At 33.4% G+C, this 13,966-nt stretch overlaps 1 protein-coding gene across 2 annotated transcripts in view; it reads right to left on the reverse strand.

The window, feature by feature from the left end:
• LOC133197726 (phosphatidylinositol 4-kinase alpha-like) overlaps positions 1-13,966 on the reverse strand; it is a 45,262-nt gene that overhangs the window by 14,252 nt on the left and 17,044 nt on the right. For both annotated transcript variants that reach the window (XM_061333904.1, XM_061333906.1), the window contains exons 25-34: positions 13,509-13,718; positions 13,174-13,266; positions 10,900-10,984; positions 7,588-7,647; positions 6,851-6,978; positions 6,490-6,648; positions 6,155-6,306; positions 5,917-6,024; positions 5,520-5,650; positions 4,422-4,559 (exon numbers count right to left, since the gene is read on the reverse strand). In XM_061333904.1, coding sequence (XP_061189888.1) covers positions 4,422-4,559; positions 5,520-5,650; positions 5,917-6,024; positions 6,155-6,306; positions 6,490-6,648; positions 6,851-6,978; positions 7,588-7,647; positions 10,900-10,984; positions 13,174-13,266; positions 13,509-13,718 — 1,264 coding nt within the window. The remainder of the gene's footprint in view (positions 1-4,421; positions 4,560-5,519; positions 5,651-5,916; positions 6,025-6,154; positions 6,307-6,489; positions 6,649-6,850; positions 6,979-7,587; positions 7,648-10,899; positions 10,985-13,173; positions 13,267-13,508; positions 13,719-13,966) is intronic.

A 13,966-nucleotide genomic window follows, 5' to 3' on the forward strand; every position in this document is an offset into this window, starting at 1 on the left:
TACATTAAGCAGTGTATTAATACTGTTGGTACAAGAATAGTAGATTTAATTGCAATTATGTTCCTCTGAAGTAAAAAAAGGAAGACAAGAAGATAGAAAATTAGTTTTAATTTAATAACTGATCAGTATGTTTAGGATTGTTTACTTTAGGTCTTTATCGTATCATTCAGTTTTGTAATTATAAGTATATATTAAAGTGGTTCTCATTCCCAGTAATATCACATCAGAATTTATGAAACAAATACTCACATATCAAAGATTATTATTCAAACAAGCTTGGTAGTAACTACCCTAATAATGCTCAAGCATTGAGAAAAGTTAAATATCAAACAAATATGATGATACAAGAATGAACTCTGTCAAGATTTACTAACAGTAAAACTTGTCTAATCTGAATACCACTGGTTCAATAGAAATTGGACGGAGTAGACAACATTCCAGATTATACAAATTTAAACAACTGAATTTACTGATAGGGACTTAAAGTTTACATCATTTTAGACAAGATTTTGGAATACACAACATCCCGATTAGACAAGTTTCACTGAACATTCCATAAAATTTTGAGAACATTCCATAATTATTTTACAAAGAAATCACAGGGGGCATGCATACATAGTGACATGATGATAGAGGACCAGTCTATCTTAATGTATGCTGTACTTGATTCACAATATCTTATTCACATTCCATCCCAACAATGGACATCTTTATATGGCTTAATTATCTGAATAGATTGCCACAATGATGAAGACTCAAGTCAAATACAGTAAAACAAGCTTATAACGCAGTACCAGGGATGGACAATTTTGCTTCATTATAAATGTAATTCTTTTATATCCATTAGTATCACAATATGTTTTAAAGCCACTGGGAATGAAAATCACTTTACTTAGTGTTAATTCATTATAAGCATGTTTGCGATAAGCGTGTTTTACTGTATATCATTAATTTTCTTTTTAGTAATTTGCCATATTGTGTTATGGCCATTAAATGCAAAAGTATTCCATTTCAACTTTTAGTATGAACTTTTCTTTATATTGCAAAACTCTTCTCCTTTATAACATACTCTATAGAAAACAGCATTATCAGTAGTCCATTACTCTCCCTTTCATGCAACATTAGAAATCATTGTAAAAAAAGGAAAGTTTACTAAAAGAAATCAGGGCTTAGACAATAATGCAACATTCAGATGACAGAATAGGGATATTCCCAGAATTTACCATATAAATGTCTGGACTCACGAATCTGAGACTGACCTTTAAAAAAAGGTCACGTGGAATTCAAAGATTAAAAATTAATAAAATGTTTAAAAATTTCTTCTTATCTTTTGTTTTCTTTTGCACCATTCATACAAGAGCTGAGGAATTTCACTTTACAATAAAAATTAGTCGAGGTTATCAATATGATAACAAGAGAATTGTCTCATTATTATGAGAAAAGATCTCAAAATAATGTGAAAAGGTTTCATTATAACTAGTAAAAAGCAAAAAAAAAAAAAAAACAACAAGAAAATACCTTGCTATAACAAAAAATATCTTATTATAAGTTACAGTTGAACTTTGATATCTCGAACACTGATATCTCAAATACCATGGATATGTTGAAGCAATTTGCAAGTCCCAACCCCTTATTCTTTAAGTATTTTACCCTGAATATCTTGAATCCTTGGATATCTTGAAGTTTTTCCTCAGTCCCATTGAGTCTGAGATAAATAAGTTTGACTGTATATCACTTATAACTGTTTTTTTTTTCCTATACAGAGTCTTGATTCAAATTTATCTCCCTTGTTTTGATTGTTATTTACATGTATGAAAGCAAGTGTTCCTAACTATCAAACATGTATCATGCACAGATGTATTCACACAAAACATTTAATGTCTCATACATCTATTGTATACCAGAGGTAAACTGTAAACCTGCATGCTGTTAAGATGCCAACATCCACCGCAATAACCCAGTCGCATGCATTTTATGTAAACAATTCAAAATTAGACAGAATATACACTTCATGTACACTATACACTTCATCTAATGATGATATATCTTCAAAACCACAGTTAACGTCCATGATACTTCTCTCCTTGTGGAGACCCAATAAGTATGAAAAGTCTCCCTTTCCATTTGTATTACATAAAAATAAGTATTAAACATTCAAGTCTATAACACAGACTTGAACAATCCTTTTCTCATTATAACAAGACATTTCTTCATAATAATAAAATAATTTACCCATTATAAGGAGAATTTTTTCTCTCAATTATAAAAAAATTATCCTGATTAAGGAATAATTTATTATGTGATCTTTTTGTAATTACAAAAAATCTTATCTGTTTATGATGAGAATTAACTCTTCTAAAAACAAAATAATTTTCTCATTGTTACAAGAAAATCTTCTGTTTTTTTTTTTTTTCTCTCCAAGTGGTGCTTCTAAGCTTTTGTATCTCACAGATCCATTATATGCATGATATTGAAATAACAAAAATTTCAGTAAAGAATCTTTATATATAAACATGAAACTCTACTGAACATGAAACAATTTTTGTTATACAAAAATTCCTTCCTTAGTCTCATTCCTTACTTAGTTTTATTTTTTAAAAAAATCACACAATTGGAATTTGAACTGAAAATTGAATGTAAGTTCATAGATTCACACAGAATGACAGTTGATGATTGTTGCGTAGATGGAATGAATAATCAATAGAAAATGATAGATATATATGGCAGTGCATTAACGTACGGCGCACAAGTGTGTCCCCAAACACACTAACAAGACCTGCAAGTCAGAGTTGGGATATTAGTTTGTATTATGATTTATATGAAATATGAGAATCTGTTTAATTGTATATATCAATGTGTAATACATATTGACAAGACCTGAAAATCAGATGAAAACCAATTGTTCTAAAGATAAAAACGAAAGCAATTTTAATGGCTAAAACACTTCTAATTAAAACTGTGAGTTCTACTTCTAAAATATACGACTATAACACTGCAAGCAGGTATCAGCTATGATAAGTTAGTTGAAGTAAAAACATCGGAGTTAAAATCTCATGCAAATCAGGTCAGACAGTTTTTCCAACATATCGTAACACAGATTTGGTATCAGACAATCTGACAATACAAGTTGGACAAGAGGACACCATTCTTCATTCTGGAACTTGTGCCACTGCTAACTTGAGACATACTCATTAGTTTTAGTTCACTGGAGGATGTAGTCTTCTCATGTCATTCTTATTTCAATCACACAGAGTCTCATACAATCTATTCAGTATTTAAAATAATTTATCAATGGATTGTCATCATTATCTACATGTATACAGGACTTTGACTACAAAACAGATATTTTTAGGTTGAATTGTTGGCTCCTTGAAAGCTAGTATATGTATACAAGAGAAATGTTTTCTGTTGAAAAATTTTTTTTTTTAATGGACAACCTTACAACACGTGCAATTGTAAGCTTAATTTCATTCCTTTATGGTTCTCTGGTTGTGTACATATCATATTCTTTTTCTTTGTATCTAACTACAGTTCTGAGGCCCAGCACACTCAATTTATATCTCTCTGTCTGTGTTGAACAGTCTGAATGTGGATAAGACTACATCCTTAGTGTTATTCTATCGACTGCTACTGAAATTGTTAATTCATATTTTTATCCACAAGTAAATCTCGATTCTACATAAGTCAGCATTTTGTGCTCAAGTTAGACTGGCGCCAAACACAGATACTTGCCCTCCCCTTGGAGAGTGTTGTAACCCAGGTGAGATTTCTCAATAGGACCATACAGGCCCATAACAAAACTGTTCCTGTGCCTAGCAGGATCTAGGTAAACTACAACAAACTCAAATCATCACTGATTGGTCAAATCAAACAGGCTCTGATTGGTCAAATCAAACAGGCACTGACTGGTCAAATCAAACAGGCAGTGATTGGACAAATCAAACAGGCACTGATTGGTCAAATCAAACAGGCACTGATTGGTCATATTTTAACAAAAGATCTAATAAAATCTAAATGTTCTATGGTTAACTCAAACTTATCAATTACTTAAGATCTAAAATACATGCTTCTGATTCATTGGAAACACAGTATTCTGTAGTCTAAATAATTTTAAGTATACAAAGAAGTGTGTGTCTTATTTATCAATAACTGTGACTTTGAATTGAAAAGATAACACCAGTAGGTACTGCAACACAAAATAATTAAGTTTCAATTTTTTTTTACTGTGTATGATTATGGACTTCGATTGAACACACTGTTTAAGATATCTTTAATACATGTACATGTATTATCAAAATTTGTGGATACATTTACATGTAGATATAAATAACACAACATACATATACATGTATACTACCCTGAAGCCACAAAATAAGGCTATTATGCAGGGGGAATAACTAAGGGCATCAAACAAAACTTACTGGCAGATCTTTTAGAGTTGGTGGACATTCCAGAATTCAATGTCAGATTGATCCACTTTCCCTGTAAGAGGTCTGAGGGGATTCCCCCAGACTGGGAAAGCCCCAAGGAATCCTGTCTCTGAGTCTCATCTGGAACAGCTGAAAAAGATCATCATGAGTATAAAGAGACAATTCTAAAATATTAAAACAAGAAATCAGAAAACGCATATCATTATTTAAAAAAAAAACTTCTACAATATTGTTGAAAATGAATTACAGTAAAACTCTTTAAGTACGAACACGGATATAGCGAATTTATGGATATAGCGAACAGAATTTGTGTCCCCTAGAGGTAAAAAATAACGAAATTTACATCTTTTATTAATAGTAATTTTTTAAAGATCTCAATTTTTCAAATATTGAACTGACTTTTTTTTGTAAGTATTTTAAATCTGAAATTCAATTCATCCAAAATGTTTGAATTTCAAGGTAACCTTTGTTATAATACTTCCCAAAATACATTTGGTAGTCATACATGAAGGAAAAATTCTAAATCACGAATTCACTATTTATACTTAAACAAACTTGTTACATGGATATAACGAATAAAGGATATAGCAAAGTAATTCGCAGGTCCCCAAGACTTCGCTATAACTGAGTTTTACTGTATTCATCTGACACATTTTTGTGATTTGCTTACAGTATAACCTAAATACAATATCTCTGTCTATATAATGATGTACTTACATCCTAATGGTACAGATTTGCCTACAGTGTAACCTAAATACAGTACCTTTGTTTATATAATGATGTACTTACATGTACCTCCAAATGGCACAGCTTTGCTTACAGTGTAACCTAAATACAGTACCTTTGTCTATATAATGATGTACTTACCTCCAAATGGTACTGCTTTGCTTACAATATAACCTAAATAAAGTACCTTTGTTTATATAATGATGTACTTACATGTACCTCCAAATGGTACAGCTTTGCTTACAGTGTAACCTAAATACAGTACCTTTGTCTATATAATGATGTACTTACCTCCTAATGGTACTGCTTTGCTTACAGTGTAACCTAAATACAGTACCTTTGTCTATATAATGATGTACTTACCTCCTAATGGTACTGCTTTGCTTACAGTGATGTACTTTTTATCAGTAAACAACAGTCTCCAGAACTTGACCATGGTGTTGATGTCCTCTCTCAGATCTGATCCACGCTGGGAGGGGTACATCAAGGGGCCTCTGATAAAATAAATCACTTTATTGATAAATCTGGGAGGGGTACATTAAGGGACCTTTGATAAAATAAATTACATGAAAAAATGTTGTAAAATCAATTTTTTTTGCCCTGAGAAACAAAATAAGTGGCATTTGAATAGATTTCTGCAATCATATTTAAAATCAGAGGTATCATTTTCTGTAATAACTCTTTATAAAGCAAAAACAACTCATTTTATATGTGAAATATGTAGACCATATTGTGTCTCTGGGCAGACTTCATTACTTACGCAAAGTAGTCTAGTGCTGCAGCATATATCCTTTCTCTGAGGACACTCTTACTGGTGTTGTTAGGGAGGAAGGAGCCTTGTAACAGTTGTAGACCCATACTTAGTAGTCTATGAAGAAACAAATGTGCACATCAAAGAAAACATACATCTATACTGAAGATACGAGAGTATGGTTCCTATAGCCTCCGAGTGTTGGGTCATAAGGTGAAATTTTTCGAACACCACCTGTTTAACTTACCTAAGTCTGGGTCCAATAGCCTCTGGGTGTCGGGACATAGGTGGGGGTTTCCTACCCACACTGATGGACAGGGACTTACTAAGAAGACTAGAGAGGATGCTGACTTGATCTTCACTGCTGTAGCGGGCCACCTCCACTCTCTCTGCCAAAAACTACAGAAAAATAGGTATCAAAGATGAAAGACTGTATCATGTTTTTTAATGCAAGTTTTGCTTTATAGAATTATCACTACACAAACCTGACTATTGTAACAATTTTTATTCTTGGAATTTCATTATACCTTCCAAAAACAACTTTACATGACAGAGTATGATTACTAATATCATAGCTATTACCTTTGTCCAAATGTGATGAGGTTTGCCAAAAGGAGGGTCAGGACCCAGAACATCATTTTCAGCTTTGGCGAGGGGATCTGGTCTCCTCTTGTCCTCCTCAAAGATCCCCATCTTACTGTCCACAGTACACTGCCAGGCAGCGGCCATCTCACACAAAAACTGGAGGTCAAACAAATATCCAGAATAGATCTTTGTCACTGACAGCAATTAGCCAAATTAATTTACACATACATGTACATTAGTACAAACATATGTACCAGGACATGTATATCCTCTTGAAATGAACCATTTTCCTTATTGCAGATTTTTACATTCATTACAACTATTATTTTATTGTACCTGCGAACTTATATTGATTTACCTCAATACTTGAACCAGGTCGGGCTGCTAGAAGCCATTCCCAGCATGCAACACCAGCCTCCATTGTTTTAACCGAAAAGTTACGAACTGGTGCCCAGCAAAGATCATGTAACAACTGCTTGTTTATTTCTATAAAAGACAGGCCTTCCTAAATATTATATATCTATAAGAGACTAAAAATAATACTGCCTAATGAATTTATCTTTAACATGAAAATAAAGTAATACAAGAAAACTGGTGAAACCATAGAGGACCCCACAGACTGCTGCTATCAATAATCTTGACCTTTAAACCTTGACCTAAAGCATGTGACTTCAAAATCTGTATACATGTATATCTCTATATAACAATCATTTTAACTATCTGTAGGCACTGATTATGAAGTCTGTTGATTGAAATCCTGTAATTATAATTAATTAAGTAAGGATTATAAGGATCTTATGTAAGGATTATAATTCCACGAAAAGTAATTGGGTAGTCTGTAAATTAACAAGAAAAGTGTCCATAAGATATGAATTCTCTGTCTGCAGGGTACACTTTACTGCTGAAGCAAAGTTGAAAAAGTATCCTTTCATCTTCAGTAATGTCCAATAAGGCAGTAAGAACACTCCTGTATTTGTGATAATATGTGCAGATTTACAATTAAATCACACACTTATTTACATATAAATGGATTCTTTCATAACTAACTGCTTTTATCCTAAATTAATTACTGTATGTTTTGTAGAACAGACTCACCTGGTATGCTGACCAGAAAGGCACAGATTCTGAACATGGCTGGTATGATCTTCTCATCCTCTGAAAATAGACAGTAATTATTAATCACACTGCTCAACGCGTTATCGGCTATTCGGTTGTTATTGGGCATTCGGTGGATAACAAATTTTGACAGGTTAGTAAATTGTTGCAAATAAACACTGTAAAAATAGAAACAGAGAATGTTGATTGTCCTTTTTGTGAACAAGAATGAATACAGATACAAAATAAAGCCCGAGTATATCTTATTATAGTATTTGTAAGTCTTGAGAAGACTTTGAAAGTCAAATTTGTTATATTTTGCAAGTTTTTGGCCGATTGGCATTGCTGCATATAGCTCCTCTCTTCAAAATCCTCATATTTACCTCAAATTAATTATTGTCCACGATATGACATCGTCAGAATTTCGCAAAGATGTAATTAAAGGGTAAAAATAGCCCTTTTTTAACTTTCAGGATGTTATCGGAAATGCGGTTGAATGGTTCACTTTGTTATCGGAAATTTCGGTTTTAGTTATCGGAAACAAAGGTTGTCATAGGTTAGGAAAAATCTAAAGAAAGAACAGAAATCTTCAATAAATCTAAATATTTAAAGTGGCAAGAACACAATTCTAACTTCTGGATATCATTTGTCTCTTTTTAGAATATATAACTTTAAGAAAAAGGAGTGTTTTTTGATCAAGGATGTTTTGGCATTTCTCATTATCACTTAAATGTCACTGTATGATCTTGGCGTGTTCGAAAATATCGTATTAGTTAATTCTCTGAATTATAAATCTCTGTTGTAACAAAAATACAAATGCCAAATTTATTTATTGAGATTCTTACGTTGCATTATTTCGCAATATAAAAGCATCGCAATAATTGCTGAATTCACAGTAATTTACTCTTAGTTTTTCTGTGTGTTGCCTTCCAGTTATGCACTGTTCTTCGCTTTTGTTTCTGTTTTCCTTGCTTCGTTTTTATTCCTTGACTTTGCATTTTTGATCTCCCCTTAACCATTGCTGTTCCTTTTGTTAGAACTAAGTACATGTACATACATGTATTAATTTGGTATAAAGCAATTAAAGTATCTAAACTCAAGGGTGGTTAAATGAATTTTCCAAAAGGGTGTTAGACCAAATATGACCAAAAATTCCAACTTTTGAGAAAAAAAGTGACTTAACTAGTTTACAAAAAGCATTACTTACGGAAAGAAACTATTTTTAATGAAATAAAAACTTAACTTATTTAAGTTCAAAAGTTTATTGAAACAGTATACATTTGGAGCAGAGTAAACACGGAACACTAACAACATCAGATCTTGGTTCAGGGGCAAAGAAGGGATCATCCCCTGTCGACCGATCACACCTGCGGTGTGCTCTTTGCCTTATCGGCCGAATGAAAAATCTGTAGACAATTCAATGTGTAGGTGGAGCTCATATTCCGATTTAGGATGGGGTGTCGGGGAGGTTCGGACCTCACCTGGAATTTGCAGAGTTATTGAATATTTATAGTGAAGTAAATTAAAAAAAAACCTTTGGCACACCCCCTTCCCCATTGAAAACGCAGATCATTGTTTGTAGAAAAGGTTAAAAAGGTTAAACATGTGAAGAATTGAAGTGAATCGACCAGCAACCCCCCCCCCCCCCCCCCAGGTATTTTTCACGCTTGGAAAATGAGTTCAACGTTTTTTTAAAGTCAATTTTATTTATTTTTACTGAACCATGTTTTTGTACAAGGATAGTCTCCTTAATCTACTTCATACCCAGTTATAACAAGAAAGAAATATTTCTTTGCGGTATATTTGCACTTCATTTGATTTCTTTTATTTCAAACCTTAAAATGGTTTGACACAAACAATGCTTTCGCTCTGCATTGGACAAAACAAACTTTTAGCTCATTGGGGCACTTGAAGTGACGATGTTTTTTTTTTTCAAAAATGACATAATAGATCGTAAGACCTGACTAACTAAAGAAACTAAAGATTTGTTATATACATGTACATTTACGTCTAAAAGCCAATAGTGCCTATCTTTAATGGAAAACAGAAAAATGATTGAGCAGATAAGTGGGTCTATTATAAAATCAGAAATATAATTATATACATGTATATCAAAAAACTAACAATGGACAGGTAGAAAATTTTCAAAAATTACTTAAAAAACATCACGTTTGAATTTTTCAAAGATTGACAGATTATAATGGACTTTTTTCCAATCTATTTCTAAAGCTGAAAAAAACTTTTTAACCTGAGTTTCTGATAACATGCACTCGTAAAAACCGAATTATCCGGCGACATCAACCTTGTTGACGATAACATGTTTTCACCTAATGAGACATTTTAAATGCCTGTTAACTAACCCTTCATTTGGATTTTTGATCTTAGTCTGCTTATCTACAGGTATATTACTGTCCATAGAATATATACATTATTTTGTTTAATATGAAAAGCTGAAATTGACTTCAAAAAAAGCTAAAATGTGATGACATATTCCGAAATTTTTATAAAATATCATTTAAAAGAGCTGTAGATCTTTTGAAAGTGAGTGATTTGGTTTGTGCTTTTTGCTGCTGAAAGTATAATCATATATCTGCCAAAGATCACACACTTTGTTTGCTGGAGTACGCAATTATCATTGAATTAAGAAATTTAAAATCACATACGTTTTCTAAACATCGCTTTTCTTACACCGAATGCCCGATAACAACCGAATTGCCGATAACGCGTTGAGCAGTGTGTTAATATCATACTTTCATGTACATTAGTTGAATCTGATTCAGCAAGAAACATTTGATAAAAAACCCCATTATCCTCTGAATGATGAAACAATGCCCTCCAGCATGACAGAACATAGCAACAGTCAACATTGCTTGATATCAGGTGATATTCAAAAATATTGACTGCACACAATTTATGCACAAATACTTCACTGTTATATGTATTTGTATGAAACATTCAGTATAATATAATAAATTGCATGTAGTTGAGTGTAACATTGAAAATTTTCACCCCTCAGAAACCAATTTTAACCTCGGCTGCTCCTCGGTGGACAATGCTTTTCTTGGGGTGACATTTTTCAATGTCACACTCAACTACATGCATGTTTATATAAGATTGATGCAAAAGAGTAATGGTTAATGGGATATCCTGCAATAATAAATGCATTCTTCATGGATTTAATAACAGTTCTTACTGAATATTACAAAATACACATAGAAGAGAATATTCAGCAAATTTTTTATAAACCCTTTATAAATACTTCAACTTTTCAATAACTAGAAATCAGGTCTATTTACTGATACTAAATATTACCTTTACTCTTCAATGAAGTCTCCAGTTTTTCATCCAGTAACCTAGAAAGCTCCTGATCTGAACAAAGGGACTTCATCCCAGAAACCTGCAAGTTACACGTACATCATATATGTAAAATTCTATTAAGGTGTCATGCATTCAAACTTCAAACTTCTACGCATATCTGGTAGTGCTTTACATTTTCATATATAGCAAAAAAATTAAACTAAGAAGAAAGTATGGTTTGGGCTTTATGGTGCCCTAAAAATTTAATGTTCTTAAAAAGTTATGAAATTGGCTTAAATATGAGTTGAGTAGATGAATGTGAAAAATCATGAAAGAATATGGCATTAAGGAGGACCATTGTGGAAATATGATATCATTAATGTGTTACATTTTTAAGTTTTAAACATAAAAAGCCTCAAAATGACTCATTTCAGGGGTTATTTTCCCTTAAGAAAATAGCGTCCACATCCGTCTACCACTTTAATTTTTGGATATGTTGAGTAAAGTCCTTTAAAAAAATCACATTTATCAAAATCTTTGTGGGCAATGCCCTTGCTTTATATTATTTTATAGAGAATTCTACTGAAAATTGATGTCTTCTGCTACTTTTTAAGACAAGAGGCCCAGGGGCCACATCTCTCACCTGAGCACTATGGCTAGGAAAAAGCAGAAAATAGTTCAGTCTTGAAAGGTTGAAAAGTTTAAATATAAAAGTGGTTTGGGGGGGGGGGGGGGGGTCATGAATTGAACAAATTTGAATCTACACTACCTGAGGATGCTTCCTTGTAAATATGACCAATCATGGCTTTGCTGTTCTTGAGAAGAAGATTTTTAAAGATTTTTCCTCTATATTCCTATGTAAAACTTTGATCACCCATAGTAGCCCCACCCGACCCCCAGGGGTCATGTTTGAACAAACTTGAATGTACACTATCTAAGAATGCTTCCATATAAATATGACCAATCATGGCTTTGCTGTTCTTAAGAAATAGTTTTTTTTTTAAAGATTTTTACTATGTGTTCCTACGTAAAACTTTGATCGCCCATTGTGGCCCCACCCGACCCTGGGGGTCATGATTTGAACAAACTTGAATCTACACTACCTGAGGATGCTTTCTTGTAAATATGACCAATCATTGCTTTGCTGTTCTTGAGAAGATTTTTAAAGATTTTTCCAATATATTCCTATGTAAAACTTTGATCGCCCATTGTGTCCCCACCCTATCCCCGGGGGTCATGATTTGAACAAATTTGAATGTACACTATCTGAGGATGCTTTCTTGTAAATATGACCAATCATGGCTTTGCTGTTCTTGAGAAGAAGATTTTTAAAGATTTTTCCAATATATTCCTATGTAAAACTTTGATCGCCCATTGTGGCCCCACCCGACCCCCAGGGGTCATGATTTGAACAAACTTGAATCTACACTACCTGAGGATGCTTTCTTGTAAATATGACCAATCCTATGTAAAACTTTGATCGCCCATTGTGTCCCCACCCTATCCCCGGGGGTCATGATTTGAACAAACTTGAATCTACACTACCTGAGGATGCTTCCTTGTAAATATGACCAATCATGGCTTTGCTGTTCTTGAGAAGAAGATTTTTAAAGATTTTTCCAATATATTCCTATGTAAAACTCTGATCGCCCATTGTGGCCCCACCCGACCCCCGGGGGTCATGATTTGAAAAAACTTGAATCTACACTACCTGAGGATGCTTCCACATAAGTTTAATATTTTCAAGCACAGTGGTTCTTGAGAAGAAGATTTTTTAATGATGCCATTAATTTTTCACGAATTCTTAATTATCTCCCCTTGGAAGAAGGCGTGGCCCTTCATTTGAACAAACTTGAATCCCCTTTACCCAAGGATACTTTGTGGCAAGTTTGGTTGAAATTTGCCAAGTGGTTCTTGAGAAGAAGTCGAAAATGTGAAAAGTTTACAGACGAATGGACAGACGGACTACAGACAAAATGTGATCAGAAAAGCTCACTTGAGCCTTCGGCTCAGGTGAGCTAAAAATATGGGAAAATGCACAAGTTTATGACGTCATAATTAGCATTTAGGAGGTCATTTGAGCAAAGCAATTTGTATCTTCTTACTGCATGGAATTTCAATGATTCAAAAGGCACGAGTTTTATTTTCTTACATCTCTTTCATATTTAAGTAAAATACAGGGCAAAATTTGTATTGAAACCATACCTTGTTCTTTGAATTACCAACCAGAAAATAATATGGATAGTTTTAACACAATGAGGATAAGAAAGCCTTCCGAACATGACATACCTCCCCTGTATATCTGCTTCTCAGGCTGAAGTTGGCCATAAAGCTGGAGCTATCAGTTGTCACACATGTAGGCCTTCTGTCTAAAGTGGCCATCTGGAAGTACATGTGTAGGTACATGTATAAGGTATAATACTGTAAATCTTATTTTTTCATGAACTTTATTTTTTCATAATTACATGTAGGTGAGACTCTTTGCTCACAAAAAATTACATTCTTGGAACATCCACTTCTGCAATGGCCCTCATTATCCACAAATATTAAATTCCCATGTTCTGCGAACTTGGGGCTATAGAAGTTTCAATAGAAATGACAGATGAATATACTAATGTATTTACCCCAAGTGGTTTAGAGGTGGCATTATATCCAGCAAAGCTGAGTACACTTTGTGTGGCCAGAGCCAAGCCGCTGTGCTGGAACAGCCCCTGGGTGGTATTGTCCATCTTAAGGAGGTACTCAATCAGATGTGACCGGGTCGTGTTTGGTGCCCATTTCATTGCCTCCTGTAGAATCTGCTGGCTCCTGGCTGCAAAGTCCTTCACAGTATTCTAATTAATGACAAAAGTCTTTATAAGATATCACTGACAATACTTTTGAACAACAACAGCATACACACCGTAAGTAACAATGAGCATAAAAAAAACTCTAATTGAAAAAATGTGCATGTATGTTTTTCACAGAAATATTTGACTGTTTTTATTTCTACCATGAAAAGCAGACAAGTTTAAAACCACTGAAATCAATTCTAATACAATACAGAGGTACATGTACAGATACACTGAAATACACAGGTACA

Source organism: Saccostrea echinata, unplaced genomic scaffold (genome assembly GCF_033153115.1).
Source record: "Saccostrea echinata isolate AGI-Se365-2 ecotype Australia unplaced genomic scaffold, CSIRO_AGI_Sech_v1 ptg000030l, whole genome shotgun sequence".
NCBI lineage: Eukaryota > Metazoa > Mollusca > Bivalvia > Ostreida > Ostreidae > Saccostrea > Saccostrea echinata.